Source organism: Empidonax traillii, unplaced genomic scaffold, assembly GCF_003031625.1.
Source record: "Empidonax traillii isolate 1590-97213 ecotype Southwest subspecies unplaced genomic scaffold, ASM303162v1 scaffold131:size1687323, whole genome shotgun sequence".
Classification (NCBI taxonomy): Eukaryota; Metazoa; Chordata; class Aves; order Passeriformes; family Tyrannidae; genus Empidonax; species Empidonax traillii.
In genome coordinates this window covers 195554-216871 of record NW_020955324.1, presented here as the reverse complement: position 1 = coordinate 216871, position 21318 = coordinate 195554, and the positions used below count along the sequence as shown (strand labels likewise).

The 21318-nt window shown below is 35.9% G+C and overlaps 1 protein-coding gene across 7 annotated transcripts in view; it reads left to right on the top strand.

The window, feature by feature from the left end:
- PCLO (piccolo presynaptic cytomatrix protein) overlaps window positions 1–16510 on the top strand; it is a 339690-nt gene extending 323180 nt beyond the window's left edge. For all 7 annotated transcript variants that reach the window (XM_027883653.1, XM_027883652.1, XM_027883655.1 and 4 more), the window contains 3 exons: window positions 10645–10779; window positions 11404–11549; window positions 14266–16510. In XM_027883653.1, the coding sequence (XP_027739454.1) occupies window positions 10645–10779; window positions 11404–11549; window positions 14266–14406 (422 nt within the window). In that variant the 3' untranslated portion in view covers window positions 14407–16510. The remainder of the gene's footprint in view (window positions 1–10644; window positions 10780–11403; window positions 11550–14265) is intronic.
- The last annotated feature ends 4808 nt before the right edge of the window (window positions 16511–21318 follow it).

Sequence of the window (21318 nt, the reverse complement as noted above, 5' to 3'; positions counted from 1 at the left end):
CCTAGGTGTTCCTGTTATGCAACGTGTTCTTGGGTTTACATTTAAATGCAATATGACTGACTTTGCTTCTGCCTGGCCCACAAGTTTGGCAGACATTATATAAATATACTTTGTTTTTCATATCGCTCTGCTCCTGGAGTAGTCAGCAGGTTTCCTAACAGAAAACTTTTCAGAAATACAATCTGCAAGTACTTTGGCTTCGTTACTTTAATTTTTAACTGTTGTTCTTAGGAAATACATTGTTCTTACAACGTTTTCTAAGGACTCCGTGTATTTTAATTTAGGTTGGTGGGTGTTGGTTTTAATCCCAAGTAAAAATTATTCCATTCAAATTAATTGTTTCTCTTTGGATTCCCAGAAGTAAATAATACTCAGAACCTACTTAGCAGTCTACTTTTTCCCCTTCTGATACTATGCTACATAAGATTTATGAATTATTTCTATAATTATTTGATGCTCTTTTAATATATTTTTAAGGACATTTTATATTATCTTTTACTACAATCTGTGGGAATAATTTAATTCTCCTTAAAGTGTTTATACTGTTTCCAGTATACTTTCATCATATTGTAACATAATTCAAATGGACTTAAATTCATTTCACCGCTACTTCTAGTGATTCAAGCCTGAATGGCTAATTTCTCAAAAACCAAGTGGACCAAAAGAATAGATAAATTGGTTTTGATATTCACATCTTCACATGTACATTCAGAGTAAGAAGGTGTAAAATTTTTCATTATTTTGGCTCAGAAAGTGAAGGTTGGCTTAGATGGGATTTTGTCCTTTCAGACTATATTGTCAAACCCTCAAAAACTTGCATATCGAGACTCCATAACAGGACAGGGAAAGTAACTTAAAACTGTCATCATTTAAATGAGAACCTATGCAAATCTAGCAAAATGCTCCCTGGTTTTGTATAGGTGAGACCCATTTTGTGTTCTCATACTGACACTGAAAAAGAATTTGCAGACTCAGTTGTCCTACTTTAACAAAATATTTATGCTATATTGTACAAAGATTACTGTAGTATTGTGCAAATACTTTAATGAACTGTGGTTCTGTCAGATCCGGACTTTTACAGACAGTTAGCAAATTTTTTCTTCCTTTAACAACCGATTCCCTTCTTGGTAAAACCGCGGTAGAATGAGCTTAAAATAATCAAGGTTCAGGTTGCTCTGCATGTATGACATTAAATAGTTTTATTGTTTTCCCTGTGTGAACTTCTGTTCATACAGAAAGCCAGGGCAAAGTGTGCCTTTCATCATCAAAACTTCAGATGCGCTGTGGCAAACCGCCTTTTATGCAGCTGAATCTGCAGTGTCTGATATGTCTCATTATGTAAGATGCTAAAATTGTGAAGAATATGAATATATATTTAGACTCAGGCAGTGATTTATGGTGAGGATGAAAGGGAACAAAGGTGGTTGAAGAGAGTTTTGCCTTCTGAGACTTCACAGTTCCTCCTCTCAGATCCAGGCTGCACCTATCTTTGAAGTTCAATTTAAATCGCAAGAATAATTTCAGCCGTAATTTTGGCTTTCTCTCATTAAAGTTATGGAAAATTACAGTGCTGTAGATTTTAATTTTGATACTTCTAGTGTAATTTAATTGTTTAAAAATCAGTTTTCTGAATGAAATCCATTAACTTGCCTCTCAATTGCCATTGAAAAAAATAAGCAGGTACTTCCAGAAGGAATTTATCCACCCTAAATAAAAAAAAGTTTAAAGTGTTATCCCTATTGACTACAGAGCCTAGGAAGTTTGCATTAGACACATAAAATTCCTTATGATTAACCCTGTCACTAGTTAGTAATTCTAAAACACAGCTAAATTTGGGGGAAATCTAGTATTTGAATGAATGCAGAGAGGATAGAATAATCAACTTAGAAAATAAAGATTCCCTTACACAGAAGTATAAATATAAATATGAGACATCTCATATAAATATGATATCTAAATATGAGATATCTATATCAATAATAGATATAAATATGAGATATAAATATGATACTATGAATTATTTGTGTAAATCTCTTGACTTCCCTCAGCTCATTTTTATTCTATCTCTACACAGAGTGCACACAGGTATTCTCTGTTCATCTTCACTATTAAAAACAACCTTTGTGGTCACCTTTGATCCCCTAAATTTGAAATTTACAGGTCTCATTATTTCCCCTCCATTTATTCCAAATGTTTCTACCGTACAGGGACAAGTCTTGCTAGAATATTGAAAAAAAAATCTTTCTGGAGAAAACTCTGATCCCTTATACTGTCCTTTGGGTCACTGGTTTGGGCAACTTCTGACACCAGTGAAACTTTCTCTTCTAATTCATCTACTCTGACCTTATCCTTTTGTTAGCTGCTTCCCACTGCCTTATGAACGTTTTCCTACAACATTTTAGAAAACCACCCAACAGAAATAAAGCAGGTTGAAACTAAATTGGTATAAGTATATGATTTTTATCAAATGTGTGAGCATGTATGAAGTATCAGTGTTCTTTTCCCGCAAATCATATTACTTCAGACCAAGAGGTTTTATGTATGGTATCAATGCACAAGCAGAACTGAGTTTTGATTTGGTTTGGGGTTTTGTTTTGGTTTTGGTTTTGTTTTTTTACTTAAAAAAAATAATAAAACCTATGAAAGGGAGTCACACACAGAATGCTCAATAAACAGGGTTTATAGATTTTTTTCTGGGAAATATTCTGCACCTCAAAATCTCAACAGGCAAAAATGTTTTCAAAATGTATTTTGTACAACAGTTTTGTTTCCTCTGAAAATAAAGCCTGAACATATTTCCCTTCAAATATTCTTTGTTTAATCATACTAAGAATTTTGGGCATACAGGCTAAATTTGTGCACTACTATATATTTAAAATTTTGTGGGCAGTGAGCCTACTAGCTCAGAGATTTACAACATAAAGCTGTCAGATTTTTCATATGCCTGAGCCTCAAAGTCAGCCACCCTCACTGCCCACAAAACTCTAAATTGTGTTTGCTATGAGCAAAGTTCCTGAGTTCTGCTCCTCTCCCCCGTTACATGATTGCACGCACGTTGCATCAGAGGAGGCAGGGAGATATTAATGAAAGACCTTCTTTGCTTATCTCATAATATAGCCTGTTCTCAGCAGTCCATATTTCAAGTAAGGAGATGGAAGGGACCTTCAGCAGCTGGAACTCCTCTTCAGAGCAGGAGTAAATAAAAGCAATCCTTCCCTGAGCTTCAGTTTGTCCCATGAGTGGTTGATTGCACTGTGCACAACAGAATGGGTATCCAGCTGCAGGAGGAGCAACAGATTTCAGAACATGCATATGTTCAACCTCATCTATGGAGTCAGAGAACGTATTTATTGAGACAGATCCGTGTTAGTAATCCCAATGTCTATTTAAAGCACTGTGAGACAGGAGAAAGTAGTAGTGAAGACTGTATTAGATGTCTGATTTTTCTTTAAGAAGAGAAAAAGAATATTAAATCAGCCTACAGGGAAAATTTTGACAATTATCATGGAGAAAGAAGTATGTGTGAGGGAGGTGAAAAGACAAAAAGAAGGTAATGAAAAAAACTCAAAAGGACAGAAAAGGTTGGAGCCTATAAACATTGGGAAGCATTGTTTATAAAGGTTATCCATCATCATTTTACAGCAGCTTTGCTTATAGCTCATGTCCCAGCAAGAGGATGAAAGGCATTATGAATACAAATAACTGGTACTGCAAGTAACTGGTGTGATGGTAAAAATTACAAACAAACAAACAAAAAAAAAAGGTGTAAAAAAAAAAAAGGAGAGAGATTTGAGAGATTTGCAGATTTGCTTTAAAAAGATTGGAAGGTTTTGGCTGGTATTTTGACTTCTTGATATATTTACTTTTAAAATGATACTGGATACTCTTTCTTTACCTTCAGTTAGAGCAGTTGTAGTTGTTTAGCTCTAATACTGAAATGTAAATATCAAATGGCTAGTATTTGCAGTAATACTGAATTATTTATTGTGATAAGATGATGTTATCTTGTTTTTCTGAAGTGTAGCTGTCTGCCAGAAGATGAACTTCTGGTTCTCAAAATAGTGTTAAAGGAATCCAGCAGAAACATATTTCTTGCCACAGCAGCACTCTGTTAGACAGAAAATGATGTCTGTATGGCTTCATGGATTACAGACAGGAATACATGAGAATGGCATAGGTCCTCATCAGCTTTTCTAAGTCTCTGTTTTCTTATGGTATTGCACTCCAAAGTCCTGTCTATGTTTACATGATCAAAGTCTCTCTTCACAATAAACCCAGTCTTAGTTACTAAACCCAAACAACTCCAGGAGAAGTAGATGTTATTATTTTCATTTCTGAGATATGAAGTCTAAGATCACAGAAAGCTGCTAAGTGACGTGGATCTTTTGGCAGAACCTGTATTTTTGGACTGTCCTTAATCATGCCCCATATTTTAAAGTTGTAATTTTTGCTTTTTTGAATCAAGTTATCAAGGCTTGGATTGGAATCTCAGACTCCTTAGATTCTATGACATGCTACTACATATTCTAACTCTCTAACTATTACAAACATACTCTAATATAGCTGAATACAAGATTTTGTTTATGTAAGAAATACAGCGACATAGAAGCATCTGAGTCTGGGAAGCATTTGAGTCTGGGTTCTGGAAGATGTTTCTCATTATATCATATTACAGATAACTAGCAAAGTCCAAGTCATTAGATACCTATGAGACAAACAGTAGTAAAATCAGAAAAGAAATATGCCTGTATTCTATCAATTCTATCAATAAGCACTCAGAGATACATTAATTTTATCTTTCAGTGTATCAAAATAGATAAAGACCTAAGGAAATTATGCATATCTTCATCCTAAATACTATGTAAATTCTGTGGGTTTTTTACTTGCTCATTCATAACTATAACAGATTCAGAAGAAGCAATGCTTCATTTTCTACTCAGAATTGCTTTTAAGACTAGTTGAGAGACATTTCAGTTTGCTTCTGGGGAACACTCAGGCAAAATGTGGCAAGTAGCAAATACCAGAAGTCACTAAAGGAGAAGTCTGTGGAGATTTCAGAGAATCACAGAATATTCTGAGTTGGAAGAGACTCAAAAGAATCATTGAATCCAACACCTGGCCCTGCCCAGGACCATCCCCAAGAGTCACACCATGTACCTGAGAGTATCATCCAAATGCTTCTCGAACTCTGTCCCTAAACCTCCCCTGACACAACTTCAGGCCATTCCCTCTGGTCCTGTCACTGATCACCACAGAGAAGAGGTCAGTGCCTGCCCCTTCTCTTCTCATGAGGAGGTTGTAATTGCAATGAGGTCTCCCCTCAGTCTCCACTTCTCCAGGCTGAACAGACTAAGTGACCTTTTCTGTTCCTGCCCCAGGACAAAAAGATGTGGGTCAGAAGACACAGGGCTAATGGCAGCACGAATGTGCCTGGTCCTCTTTAAAACAGGGCTTGACTGCAGCAGTAGAGCAAGCTGTTCTGCATCAGCCTTTGGAAACCTGGGATTGCTTGCTGGAACGGGTGCTTTCTAAAAAGTGGAAGTAGTATATTCATAATCAGAAAGTGTAGCAATAAATTCTCAAAGAGTATGTTTTCTTATGAAAATGCAGCCAGCTCTTTGAATGCACACAAAGTCCTGCTAAAACACACCATAGCATCATGTACCTTGCTCTTCTACATACATGGTGAATACAACACGCTAATCCTGTAGACTGTAGTCATGAAGTGTAGAAAAGTAAAGTTGTTTTTAACTTTTGTTGCTTTTTGTTTGGTTGGTGTTTTTTGTTTGGTTTGTCCTGCTTATTTTTTCCAGCATCTGAGTTTTTTGATAATAAGAGGATGATCTGGGATGTAAGGAATTAAAAAAAAGAAACCAAAAAACAACACCCCCCCACTACCACCCAAAATTAGCATTGCTGTGTTCAGTAGGCCAGTATCATTAGAAGCTGTTCAGAAGGACCTTTCTCTTGTTTAAAATCTTTGACCATAAAGTGTCTGACTCCTGAAGCTCCTGAAGAGTATTTCTTACCTATTTTGTAAACATTAACTCTGTTATAAACCTCATTTTAAGGAAAAAATGTTGAGAAATATTTGTTAATATTTTTTTCTCCTTGTATTTTACTTTTATTTTCACTGCTCTATTACACCCCAGTCACTCTTCTGGAACAGAAGGAACCCATACCAACTTATACACAACCATGAAACAAAATGTCAGGTTTTTTTATTTTCCTAATTCTGTTTTCTGGCCATCTGGCATCCATTCAGAAAATTACTCAAGTATGATGCTCATCAAGTAGCAGCATTTAGACTCCTCATTTTTAAATCTCCAAGTTTAACCTACTCATACATGATCCATCTATGTGAATAAACACAGTCAATTTCAGAAGGCAATTCAATTTATTCTAAGGTAAATGTGCAGATTAGCTCAGAATTTTAGACAGTTGAACTGAATGAACTTCCTGCTATTCTCCAGTGAGATTTACTTGCTCATTTAATGCATTAGCCTTGATAAAACAGTGATGGGAAGCAACTGTTTACTACCATCTTGGGTAATCCTGTTTGACAGCAGGCATTTGATCAAAAAGGAGTGGGAGCACAATCCATAGTTATCAATCCCTGGAATTGACAACAACAGTGCAGATGACACATCCTGTGATTTACAGCAGCAGTCGCTTAAAACTAACAGCAAAACTAATTAACCTTTCACAGTGCTGAGGGTGACAATTCTACTAGAACAACAGCTTATGTTGCCATCACCACAGCAAATCTAAACTTCTTGAATTCTCAAATACCTTCCAGCAATTTAGCTAGTAGCCATCACCCTTTAAGTTTTAATGAATTGTTAATAAATATGGTCCCCTAAAAAGAGGTGTGCTGTCATGTAAAAAAACACCAATGTGTTTAATCATAGATAAGAGTTGGTTGCCTACAGTTATCATGTTCCAAGAGTGAACACAATGCTGCCATGCATGTCTGTGGTCCCTTTGTGGTACATCAGTAAGTGTGCATTTGGTATATATGTAATAGGTAAAATATCACACTAATTCAGCTTAAATATCCCTTATTATCCTTCTCAATTTTTACTCTAGCATATGTTTGTAGAACATGTTTTTTTTCACTCCTTGTTTCCTGGGTAAATTAGACAGTAATTTTTTTAGTGCTTTACTATATGGTTCTTTGCCACTGTGATAAACCTGGTTTGCTCCTGTTTCATTTAAAATTCATCTTTATTGAGGAAAATGTTAGTAGTCAAGTTAAAAATTATTTTTCAATGCCTTGGAAAACCATATAAGTCTTTTCCTCAAAAGATATGCAATATCACTTTCATAGTATTTACTTTTTTCCAGAGCTGCACTGTACCATTTATCATCATCCAACAAACCAAAATACCTGCAACATGTTCCATTCTCACATCACTTATGATTGATGTTTTCTAAACTTATATAAGAATGCAAAAGGTTGTGACTTGGTGCAAAGGTCCAAATAACTAAAGGATCCCAGTTTTGGAGGTGCAAACCAGAATGATTTATTGAACACACGATTTGCAATATATCAGTCCCATGGGCAGGGTATGCTAATGAGGAGGATGAGTTATGCTATTTAGGGGATGGGTTATGTTAACTAAAGTTACACAATTTTCTACTGCAATTACACAAGGTGGCTAATATTTTCCAGAAGTGAGAATCACATGGGGGAAAGAGAACAAAAGGGTTTTCACATGTCTGGCAACTTCCCCAAAAAGTCTTACCATATCTTGCTGAGGGAGACAGTAGGATTAAACATAGCTGAATAATAACAGGTGACGAGGCATTTTGGCTCTCAGAGTAAGGAGTGTCTTAACTCTTGCTGTACATGGCTTCCTGATTTAATCCTGTAAATTTTCCTTCTGCTTATAGCTGAGTTTCAGATTCCAGCAACTTGGTGCTGTATTTTGATATAATTCTTCCCAATGCAACCCTTGGGGTCATCCAATCTCATGACAACCTGAGGAAATTTATTTTTGTCGCACCAGACAGAGAAAATTCATGTCCAGCTCAGCCCAGTGTGAACTCTCTCATCAGCCCTTAGACGGTTCACAATTAATACTTCCCCTCATCACCGAATCTCTCATTTCCATTTAAAGAATCGACTCCACAAACCAAGGCACATGTGCTCTACTCTTACACACCTATTAAAGGAAAGATGTAATGAGCATATACGAGAAAAGGGGGAAAGTTAAGAAATGGAGGGAATAGAAATCTCTTCTGAGTCTACAAAATACTGGTTTTGAAGTGGTGATTTATTTCAGTGCAATGTTTCATAAGGCTGGTATTTAGGCTCGTTCGCTGCCTGCTGTGGGAGAAAATACAATTAGTATGAAAGCACAAGAAAGTTATCATGCTTCATGTGCTTGCAGCTGGAGATCATTGTTTTCCCCATGAGACTTAAACAGTGAAGCATGACAGTTTGTCCTAAAGAGTATTTGGGGGTATAGAATAGTCCACGGAAAATTTCCAGATGCTGAGAAATGGTGTTGGAATTTTCAAACATAGTTTACTGGAATAATTTATCCTTTTTTCTGACTCACAGCATCACAAGGAGCATTCAACTCACCTCATCTTATTTTAAGTTGAATGCACCCCTAAGAGGTATGAAGGCAATCAAGAGAAAAACCTAACTACTGTTGCAAATACATTTTAAAGGACATAGAGGGAATGAAATAAATTAGCCATTTATATTTTCCAGAAAAGACTATAATTAACTAAAGATTGCCTGAAACTGTTTGTCCTACAACTGTTCATGCTGGGATTTTTTCATGGTCAAGGATTGGAGTGAGCACAAGAACTAATATTGGTCACCAACCCATATTTAAACAACACCTTTCAGGTGTGTCATGTCTTCATTGGTGGTTTGAGGATTTTATCTGCAGAGAATAGAAGGCATTATAACCTTTCTTGTATCTCTTTCCAGTCATTCAAAATCCCCAGTTTAACCTACATAGACCCAATGGGCACTCAACACTTTCCAGAAACAAGGCATTATAAAAGATTAATGGATAAGAAAAGGTTCATTGTTGGCCTTTCCTTCTTTGATCCCAACTACAAATGATATTTTCTGCTGCCATCACAAGATGAAGGCTTCATTCTCTTTGCACAACCATATAGCAGAGAGAAAGATGCTATTATGGCATATTCAAACCTATAGAAGTGGCTTTGCCATGAGTAATTATTGTAAAAGAATCACTTGCCTCATAACAGGTTTTCTCCCGCCTTACAAACAATAGGTGAAATGCTGACGCAGTTGAAGCTGAATTACAAATTTAATAATGACTGTAACTAAATTAGATTCCAGCTCCAGTTTGTGAAGAGAGTTGGGGGCCCAGGTTATCACTGTGATTGTTCATAACTTTTTATTCATGGCTCCAAAAAATATTTTAAGTAGAAAAAAATAGAATTGACATCTGCAAAACAACAGCTGTCATTTTTAGTGGGGATTTTTCAAATTTGGCTGTACACTTGTGATACAAGAAGTAATCTCTAAATGCCACTTGGCAACTTTATAGTCTTTAATGGAGAACCTTCTCCAGATGTATCATAATTGTTTACTTTCTGCAGAATTGCTTTGCACCATACATCTTGGCACAAGCTTTTAGAATTTCCAGTAATGTGTTAAAGCTCCAGCCTGCTGGCATCAGAAACTAGATAATATAGAATCCCAGGGGTTTTATGCTTTTATTTCTTTTGGACTGATGTCTAAAAAGAAGAGGACAGTGAAATAATATTTTCAGTGGCAGGACAGTAGATACAGAAGCACAAACCTCACTATGGCATGATGCTATTACAGAGAGATTCAAGCTGCTTCTATCATCATACACATTTAGAAGATGTAGTCCTGCTTCACTCTGCCTGGCTTCTATAAAGCCTCGTGGGAGGACAAGCAGAGGAAAGGCAAAATAGCTTTGCCTATGTTTCCTTCTGTGCCTTCTCTCCTCTCTGGACTGATTTAGAGAGAAATCCATAAAATGTAGGAATAATGGTCCTGTATATCTGCTCACATAAGATGGGAAATTGTCTTTACTTTTAAAGGTCACTGTGAGCACTTCCCTTTAAATTATGTGAATGAGATTGCTCCATGTATGTAAGAGGGTGAAAAGAAACGCTGACTTCACCAGTCTTAATTCATTGCCTTTTGATATCTTACTTTTAAGATTCTATTGAATGTTCTCTCTTTTTTTTCTTGCTTTTTTTTTTTTTTTTTTTTTTTTTTTTTTTAAATAAGGTAACTTCAGAATCCTGTAGCAAATGTTTCTGAAAAGGTGAATTGCAGTGACCGTTATGTGACTTGTCATGATTCGCAGAGAAATTTCTATTCTTGGGAAAAAAGCTCCATAGAGGCAAATACATTCTGAAGCATATAATCTAGTTATACAAGTGTACTGCATGTATCTATCATTTGCTCATCCAAGCTATGTGTTATCCTTACACTACTGACTGAAAACTATAAGCCATAACTTTAGTTATAAAAACTGTAAGTTTAAAAAAAAAAAATTAAACCCCAAACTAAAAAAAAAGAGGAAAAAAGTCAGAAAACTCTAATCTCCAAGTTAAAAGGATACATTCAGTTTCCTTTTACATTAATGAGGGTTGCTTTTTCTGCTTTTCCAGGTAAAACACAGGTTATGGGTGAAATCAAGATTGCATTAAAGAAGGAAATGAAGACAGATGGAGAACAGCTGATAGTAGAAATCCTTCAGTGCAGAAATATCACATACAAATTTAAATCTCCAGATCATCTACCAGGTATCACACAGAAAACAGCTTCATGATACTTTGAAAACATCAAGTAGGTTGTTTCTTAAGTCAGTTAACAACACCACTAAAATGGGAAAGAAAATTGCTTCTTAGCCAGGATGACATATTTTATAGGATTCTTTTTTAAATGCCTTTTTTTCCTCCTATGAGCAACTTTAAGGAAAGTAAAAACATTTTGTAGAAGCAAATTAACTCTCAGAAGTTAATCCTCTTTTTGATTTACTTTTGATTGCTAAAAATTAATCTATTTTAACTTCAGTAAAAATTATAAATCCCTAAGTTATTAAAGAACAGTTATATCTAGTAGAAAATTGTATTTTGGTCAAAAAGCTTTTTAAAAACTAAAATATCATGTTCATAATAATATTTTCATACTTAGATAAAGACATCAAAGTATTTGTTCCTTTAATGACAGCACTGTAAACACAAAGTAATTCCCTTCTATTTAGTGGGGTGATTCCATTTCCACACCATGTGAATGAGAACAGAATATGGCTTTGTAAAGTATCTTTTTTTTTTTTTTTTCACAAAAAATCCGCTCTGTTGAAATCATTAACAACAATGACTATTTAAAAACTTCTGTATTTAACTCATTGAACTATTCTTCCCCAGACCTGTATGTGAAGCTGTACGTTGTCAATATCTCTACCCAAAAGAGAGTAATTAAGAAGAAAACCAGGGTGTGCAGGCATGACCGAGAGCCTTCGTTCAATGAAACGTTTAGATTTAGTTTGAGTCCTGCTGGGCATTCTCTTCAGGTAATTCTGTACTTTATTAAAACCTAATTTTGTATGTTGTCCATGCTGTGCTATGGGCATTTAAGATCAATCTTCTACCCTAGTTGTTTGCTGAAAAGAGAAAGCTACAAAGGAAATCACATAGTTACATAATAACAGAAATATCAGGCTAAAGGAGGCATTAAAAGTCGAGTTACTCCATCACACCACACTGAGGAAGGGTATTTATAGATCAGGCCTGAAAATTTTAGGCTTGATCTATTCTTAAAATTGTGTAGAGAAGTGTGCTATGATTGCCTTCCAAGAATAATTTTCTGTGTATTTAGAAAGTTTAGTGCAATATCAAACTTAAATATGCCATATTTTTAAATTAGGCTCACTTATCCTTAAGTATCCTCACAAAGCACAGAGGAAAACTTTCTCTTTAATTAAAAAAAAATATTTTTTTTTTACATTGAAAGGCTGTTATCTCTATTTTTCCAGGTTAAGTCAACCAAGTTTCTTTGATATGTCCCTTTGCCTAAATGTCTAATCATTTAATCATTCTCTCCAGTTCTTCAACTTCTTTAAAAGTCATGGTACCTAGAATTTAGACACAATAGTTATATTCTTGCACATTGAGAATTACTGATTATGCCAAGTCAAATATTCTCTAATACATTTGTAAAGGAGTTGACTCTTTTTTTCTTCATCAAGTGATGTGTGGAACTGGTTTGAGAATAGTTCCTATCCTGTGTTTAGTTGCTTAGACAGGCTTGATAGTATGGTCAAACTTGCTTTTTTAGACAGGTAGGACTTAATTTTCCTACTTTCATTTATTTTCACATCAGTAGATTGAAATTAATGTACCTTTAAATCTGGCAGACTAACCTGAATAAGCCATCTACATTCTGATGACTAAAATTAGACTGGATTCTCCAAGTACCTACATTAGGCATATTGCTTGCATCATTAAAATTAAAGCCAAAATGGATGTTGCTTACAAAACAAGGCCAACAAAAATAGATGCTTATTTCTCTGTGTTAAGGTGTCCTAACATCTTATTGTTTCAGTAGACTCAATAAAAGGCTATTTAATAATTGATATTATCTGGGAAAATCCAAAGTTATCAATAAAGTCTTGCTAAAGTTTATGAGCTAAAATTCCTGTAAAAGCTTTGCTTACAGGAAAACCATATGGGATAGACCAATAAAGAACTCATGGAGTCCTATGGAAAAATAATCCATCGAGTTGTTAAGGCGGGAGATAGTGAGGGAGGTATCCATAGGAACACTCAGCTGGAGACTTGACAACACTTCCTCAAGAATTCTGTGATATGTAGAGAAGAGGAGACTGATGGGAGACCTCACTGTGGTCTTCAGCATCCTCATGAGGGGAAGCAGAGGGGCAGGTACCGATCTCTTCACTCTTGTGACCAGAGAAAGGACTTAAGTAAAAAGCATGAAGATGAGTCAGTGGAGGTTTAGGTTGGGTATCAAGAGAAAGCTTTTCACCCAGAGGGTGGTTGGGCACTGGAACAGGCTCCCCAGGGAAGTGGTCACAGCACCAAGCCTGACAGAGTTTAAGAAGCATTTGGTCGATGCTCTCAGGCTCATGGTGTGACTCTTGGGGTGTCCTGCACAGGGTCAGCAATTGGCCTCAATGTTCCTGATTGATCCCTTCCAATTCAGCATATTCTGATTCTATGATATGTACTGGGAGTGCTCATCAGAGCTAAGAAAATGAAGTATCCTGTAAAAGTATCAAGGAATAAGTTTAAACCAAATGACAAGTATTTCTGCTTCATGAACCTTGGAGTTTGAGCTGTAAAATTTATTCCCATTATATATTGTGAATTCTAAATATTTTTACATAAAAAGTGACTGGAGAAAATGACGAGAAATTTATGGGCAAAAGACCTCATAGACTGTTAAATGCAGACTTGTTACCTGTGAGTCAGAAGCCAATGGTCCACAGATCATAGTAGGTATTTTGAGAGACTGTCACTACCTGATTGCCTTGTGCTTATATTCTCCCTTATACACTGCCCTCTGCACTTTTGGAAGCAGAATATTTGCCTGGAGACATTTTTGATCTGACTCAGTACATCTGTTTTTTTATGCTCTTCAAACTTATCAGTTGATTTGTTCCTATGGCAAAGCATGAAGCTGGGTGATTTGAATGCTGAATTTGAGTGATGAACATTTAGGGCCAAAGAGATGGACATTGTCAAAAGAGATTTGGAGGAGAGGGGAAAAAACAAAACCAGAATGCATAAAATGAAAATGGAATTGGAAGATTGAGGGAGAAAAAAGATCAGAAAGAGGGAGTGAGATGAGATCAAACATGATAATCATAGATGGTACACTGTAAAGAGCTACAAAAATCAACCAGAGGCAGAAGTTAAGACAAGGAAATGCACTTTAAAAACCAGCAGCAAGAGCTGCTTTACCTTGTAACTTAAGACTTGACCTTCTGTTTATTTTCAGTAACCAGCAGGAGAACAAATTGCTCATTAACACCCAAGATTGTCTTCTAGGTGCTATATTCCATGACAATGAAACAGAAGATTCAATTTTTACAGGGCTTTCTTTTAATTAAGAAGGTGGCTCTATATAAAAAGTTATGGTCCCTGTTTATTTTGTGTATGTAGTGAATCAGAGCTCAACATTTCTGAATCTGTCATGTTTGCTAGCAAATTTAGTATGTTAATAAGCACACTGATATTTACAATTCTTTATTATTATTATTTTCCCAGATTCTGCTTGTCTCCAATGGAGGGAAGTTTATGAAAAAGACACTGATTGGGGAAGCTTATATCTGGCTTGACAAAGTGGATCTAAGGAAAAGAATAGTAAACTGGCACAAACTGTTGGTCAGCTCCACACAAACACACTGAGCAGAGCTGTCTGCTTAGGGCACAAAACCTGCAGAGTCTGCTCTAAACAGCATCACTCCAAGACTATAGTTTGATATCATTGTGTTTAGCTAGTCTTTCAGAATACAAAGTAGAAAAGAGCAGTCTCTGGGCTACATAGCACACTTCAATGAGGGCTAGTACGCTTGTTTTTGCTGCAAAAGACAGCAAAAGGAAAAGAAAACCTGGGCCCAAAAGTTAAAGTGAGTCTGTTTGAAATGAAGACTGATACGAGGGCTCCGTGTTGTTGGACTCTTTGTGAAGAGAGTAACTGTGAAGGAAATGACGAAGGCTGGAGGCAGGTGTTAACGTGGAGTTCGGCTGCAGCTGGAGGCAGTGTGATGGAAAGTGCAGTCTGGTTTTCTGTGCAACCAGAAGGAGACCATTTTATGCAAAAGCACCTAGGGTGACTGACTTTCCAAATCCCACTTATCAAAAGTGCAAAACTTGCTCCTCTGCACCTTAGGATCTCTGATAATTTGCTATAGTGAGATTATGCCACTTGACACAAACTGCAAGGCGTTTGCAAGAGTGGTAATGTTACTTTACATTACTTTTTTCCTTCTTTTTCTTTCAAAAACTATGCTGTGGAGAATCAGATCTGATTGTTTTATTTGTTTCTGTGTGTTTACAATGGCTATAAACCACTCTTCTAGAATGTTATGAATTAAAATATATAACGGTCTATAATTTGGGATGTGATTTTAAAGAGAAAGGACAGGATATAAACCACACTACATCAGAAAGCAAAAATGCTGTTTCAATGTCAGTGACGCTGTACTTCACCCCACCCTTTGAATCAGGAGGTCTAAAACAGTTTGAATTGAAGAAACTTAAACACTGGGACTAACACAATTATTTCAACTAGTCCATTTTTCAGCAAGCAGTCTTTTTTCTGAAACTATATGCAGATGATGAATTTTATAGCTACTTAGTGGGCACTTTGGCACAGTAGACCCACTGTGACAACACCAACCCACTCAATGCAGGGCTCTGTATCAACACTAGTGACACTCTAGAAAGAGGAAGGGACAGCAGGGCAGTTCCTGACTGTTACATTAGAGAAGATGAATATCCTCTTGCTATCTCAGGTGAATGTCTGAGTATAATCCACTCAAAAGCATGGCTTCTCAGGAAAGAAGCAAATAGGAAGGTAACTTGCAAGATTTAAGGCTGTGTCAGCACTTTGTTGCTCTAAAGTTCCACTTTCAGGAATTTGAAGTTGAGCAGTTAGCTCACTTGGGAAGAAGCTACTGCCTAGGTATGGCTTAGGCTGGTTGTTGTATTTTCCCTTGTAACATATTTGAAGAGGGGAGAGATTTTTCTCCCCTTCCCAAAAGTATTGCAGTTTCATTAAAACCCAAGAGTCATGGTAGTAATTCCCATGTTACTCAGAAGTCGTTCAATATTTCACAGCTTCATTAAAAAGTTTCCCTGGAAATGTGATCACATGACCTTTGCAAACTTAAAAAGAAAATGACCAAATTTCTGCATGCCTGACATATATTTTTCTTGCCCAATAAGAGCCTTTCACAAATCATTTAATGTACATTGTCTTATATTTCTTGAATATATGTAGTACACTTCCAAGACTACCAGTGCAAGACCAGCTGAAAATATTCTTCTGGAAAATATTATATGCTTTAAAAAAAAAAATAATAATGCTTAGATTATTCAGCAACTGGAATGACCATGGAAAAGCTATACCATTTAATCTGGTGACACTTCTCACATATAGTTTTTGGTTTATCTTAACTTAAAATAACAGCATGGCACAGGAATATGAGAAGAAACACGCAGAAGACATTAATGCTACACACACCAAGAAAACTCCTGTTATTGGTAACCTGCTGGTCGCCTGCTTAACTTGCAAGCAGAGCAATCTTTCCAAAATCTTGTTAGCTATCTCAAAAACACAACATCACTGACAGTGGAAGTAGAATGTGTGCTTTAATGTTGAATTTTATGCTTTCACCAGTGTATGTATACCCTACCTCTCACATATTTTAAAAGCAGTCTGTTGGAGTTATTGTAAAAATTCTATATGTTTTGATGTTGTGTATGTTTTTATAAGACAATACTTCAAAGAAAAAAACCCCAGTCAAACTAAAAGATCCTATATATGACATATGTGTTGCTCTTTTGGTGGGTTATCTTGCATTCCTGATGGCTACACTGTGTTTTTTATTTGAAAAAAGATCCCCCTCCCCCCGCCAAAAAAAAAAAAAAAAAAAAAAAAAAAAAAAAAAAAAAAAAAAAAAAAAGAATACTGTGTGAAATGCAAACCCTGAGGTGTGCAATTTTGTGCAAACTGCTGGTAATTTTGTTCTTGCTAAGATTTGTTATAAAGGCAGCAAGTAGCACTGGTAGTTGCTATGGAGATTTCCAACAAGAACAAGCAGTATTTGGCTGCCTTACTGGAAGCCTGTAATCATCACTCTTAATTGAGAAAGTGGACAGGCACGTTTTGCTCTCACACACATACAAATGTGGCCAAAATTTTTATAGAATAGTTTTGTTGGGTGGTATAGCTGCAGCTGTAAGGAACAGCTACCTCTGAGGTTGATCAGCTGTCAGCAACTGGTTTTGTTCAAGCATCTTTGATTCTCTGAACAGTACACAAAAAATGTTTCTGCATGTTGAAATAGCAGTTTTGGACTCCTGTCATGAAACACAAAGAGTAGGGTTTGTGAGGAACATGGCACTGCCTTGGCCAGCTGCAGCAAGGACAGGGCTCCCTTAGTGTCACCCAGGGTGGGCTTGTGTCAGACCTGGGCCCGTGCACTCGCTCTTTCTGAGGCAGCGTCATTCAGAGGTCACAGAATGCTACCAAAGTGTGCCAAGTTCCTTTTTTTGACCAAATTTCTAGGTTGTACTGAAATCACTCTATGCAACACAGATTCATGTTTGAATGCATAGTTTCCTTTTTTTGTTGTTTGTTTGTTTTATTAAAGAAGTCAGGAAAAACTCTTGTGACAATGTTTTTTAAAAAATAATCAAACAAGGACTATTAGTATTTTTTTACCTTTTTTGTATATATCTCAGTATAATTTTTTTGCTTTTTTCTCATTAATTTTGGTTTGTTTTATCTGGCCAAAAGTGCTTAGATGTGGCAACAGCTTTTATCATTTCTGAGTGTTTGATTATTAATGATTTCACACATTTCTATGATTGCTTTGAAGATACATATTGCAGGGAGGCAACAGCAGAGGCATTTAAACTTTTTAAATTCATAAATCTGCTGAGACAACAGAAATTGAAGCTGCTTCTTTGTTCAAGGCCTTGTATAGTGGGAACAAGCTGAAAAATGAGCAAAAGCACAGTGTGTGTGTGTTTACAAATGATAGGGATTTATAATGTTATCATTATTAGTAGTATGCATACAATGAGCAGCAAACAGCCACTTTTTTTTTTCCAGGTTAAAACTAAACATGAGAGTTTCTATGATGAGTGTTGAGCTAGTTCTTTATCATTACACTTTAAAGGGATAGTATCCAGAGGCAATGAGTGCTGCTTCTTTATTATTAACCATGTTTTTACATTACACGGATCCTGTGTGGAAGAAACAAAAACCAGCTGAAGTCAATAACAACCACTCTATTGACTTGAACTGGCTATAAATTGAAACCTAGGAAATATTTGAGTTATTTTTCTGGATGCTGGGTGTTTGCATGGTTAGATTGTGGGATATGGTAGCTGGTAACCAGCTGATATTGATTCTTACTTTGAGGATGATGATGAAGAAAAAGAAGACATCTATTATATTGTACTAGTGTGTGCCCAATAGAGATTATTTAATTAGGATTTAGTTTCATGGAGATATCATAAAGATGTTAATAGTATTTTTTTAAATTATTATTTGAATCATAACTGACACTATTTTTAACTAGTTTATTTGCATTGCTACAATGTTGAATGTCCCAGATTCATTATTTGAGTATATATCTAGATATGTACATACCTATGTGAATAGCAGAGAAAATTTGAGTGAGTGTAACTTATAAAGGTAATAAAACAGAGAGGAATTTTAGCATAAGTATCCACCTACATTATATTTAAACTTTAGTCCTACATGCCTTGTGAATTTTCAGTACACCTGGCATGTAGGATGAATTGCTCTTTATGAATACATGTTGCCTTTAGAAAGAAAATAAAAAGAATAAGTGAGACCGGATACTCTCTCTTTAAACCACAAGAAACATTTTAATGTTTTCTGTATGTTCTGTTTTATTATTTTGAAAAAATTAATAAGCAGATATATTGATGAGCTCAAAAGTTATAATATATATAGATATCCATAACTCAAAATAGATGATTTGAGCGAGAGCCGTTTTCTTAATTTGTTACTCTGTAAATACTTATACATTTTTTGTAAAACAGACTGAGTTTAAGTTATTAACTCCATCTAACATCCAAGCATGTGAGTGTGTCCTTATTTGATTGTATCTTATAGATGTTCAGTGACGTGCTCAGGTGCTCAATGATGGCTGACTAGCGTGCGTGCTGTCATGCAACAGAAAACATGTACAGCATACACAGTGTTTAAAAAAATCCAAAAAACACCGAAAAAACCTGCAAAAACAACAACAAAAAAAAAGATTAGTCCTTGAAGAAATGTAATGTTTCCACAGTGAATGTTGCATGCATAGATGGTGGTTTGTTGATTCTCATTTTGGTTTGAATTTCTTTTAATTTTTATTTTGCTTCCGGAATCATCAGGAAAAGAAATACAGACTTGTTCTAAAAGTTGTAAAAACTGAAACAAAAGCAGTATGAGAACTGTATAAAAATGCTTGTAAATCTGTCCCAGTTTTCACTTTATGTATAAATCCATGCCATGGTTTTGTGATTGTATACAGGATGTATCTTGAGAACTTATGCAAATTGTGCTCTATAAAGGCTGTTATCCCAGTCTGACAAATAAATATTTAAAATATCTGGTTTGGTTTCTTTTTCCTAATTAACATGAAAACCTATTTCCCATTTGTTGACCACAGGGGTTTTATGGTAATGCTGTACACACTCCCATGCTCCTCTGTCCTATTCCAGCATTAACACACCTCCCAGGGTATCACCCACATCCCACATTTCATTTTGAAATAAGGAATGGCTTGTTCAAGAAAACTTTTCTCTCAACAAGTCAGAACCAGAATCACATGCAGCTTGTTGATATCTTCATACAGATTCATCTCTGGCATTCTATATAGACAACAAATATATATGCATACATCAGCACCATTTAGGAATGTTCAGAGTTTTGTCTCCTCACTGTGAAGAAAAAATGAATTACAAATTTAGCCTAACTCCATATCCTTGTAAGTTCATGATGAAGACAAGAATAAGAAAGAATCTGTTAAACCCTAATGGGATTTTCTCTGGCTCTTTCCTCCATCAGAAAGGTTTCCAGGAACAATCTATTTTAGAACTTACTATAAATAAGAAATCACTTTTTTTCAGCAATCGCTTTTAATGTTACTGAATTTTACCTGACTTGTAAAACATCTACGAGGTTTTCCCATTGAGCCTGTACTTCTTAGTCATGTCTAGATCTATATTATATTTCCATTCTTTCTGTCTTTGACATAAATAATTTAGAAAAAAATCGTGCTCCCCAAGTAAAATAAATTGTTGTTTGCGCCTGGCACCTGGGATATATAGCCTGGATTTTTTTTCTGTCAGTTGATGCCCTTTTCTCATAAAATAATATAATTAGTAATATGCAACACTTCTGAAGATGCCTCAAGAAAAGAGGTGTCTTTTCTCTCACATTAGCCTACTTGCTACAGCACTGACACAGGCTGACTTCTATTACTGCTTATCAGGAGCCAAACTCGAGTCATCCCAGTACCTGCCTTAATCACTAAGGTGTACCTCTCTCTGAAAAAATAGTCATGGCTACAACAAACACTTCACTCTGCACTCAGCCTCAATTTTCTGCATCTTCTTTTATTTTCGTGAGGAGGCTCCTTCCCAGCACACTGACCCTCTGGAAATGGTTAGAAAGCATTTCTGAAGTGTTAAGGGAGAGAGAGCTGACTGGGATTAGCTGCTATGAATCGTGTAGGTTTGTCTGAATCTAGCTCCAGGAAACTCGTTTACAGAGAGAAAATCCCAGTGTCCCTTCAGAGAAACAGAAAGAATGATTAAATACTATGCTGCTTTTTAAAAAACTAACAATATTTAACAAAAATGTGTGTTTAATCAGAGCACTCATCAAAGTGCAGAGCAGGCATGAACTATTTCCTCACAGTGCTCTTGTAGGGTTTAACCCAAAAGCTCCATTGGGATATACAATGAGAAAATGAGACTCAGGCAGTTCATGGAACTCATGAAGTATGAGGAGAGACTTGGGAGCATTGAATGTCAGAAAGGTTGGATGTACTTGGGTTGGGGAAGATGAGGTTAACAGGAGCTGTCCATAGATGCCTTACAGGAGTTACAAGAAAGACAGAACTAGACTCTTGGAGGTGTGTAATGACAGGACAAGAGTCAAGAGGTACAATTTTCAATATGTGAAATTCTGCTTCCGTATATACATTTGGGGTAATCAAACACTGGAATGGTCTCTCCACAGAATTTGTGGAATTTCCATCCTTGAAAGTATTTTAAAACATCTAGACAAGTCCCTAAGCAACCTGATATGTCTGAATATGCTTTGAGCAGGTGTGAGGAATTTGACTAGGTGACCAGCCATTGTCTCTTCCAGACTGAACTGTCTACACTTCCAGACTTAATGTAACAGCCAGAAATTACACCTTTGTATTATCATTTCATTTTTTTTAAATACTCATAAAGAATACTCTGGCTTCACAGATGTCAGATTCACTAATATACATTACATTTTAGATTAATCACCAGGGTTAATTTGTGCTTGTGATATGAAGTGTTTCTGTA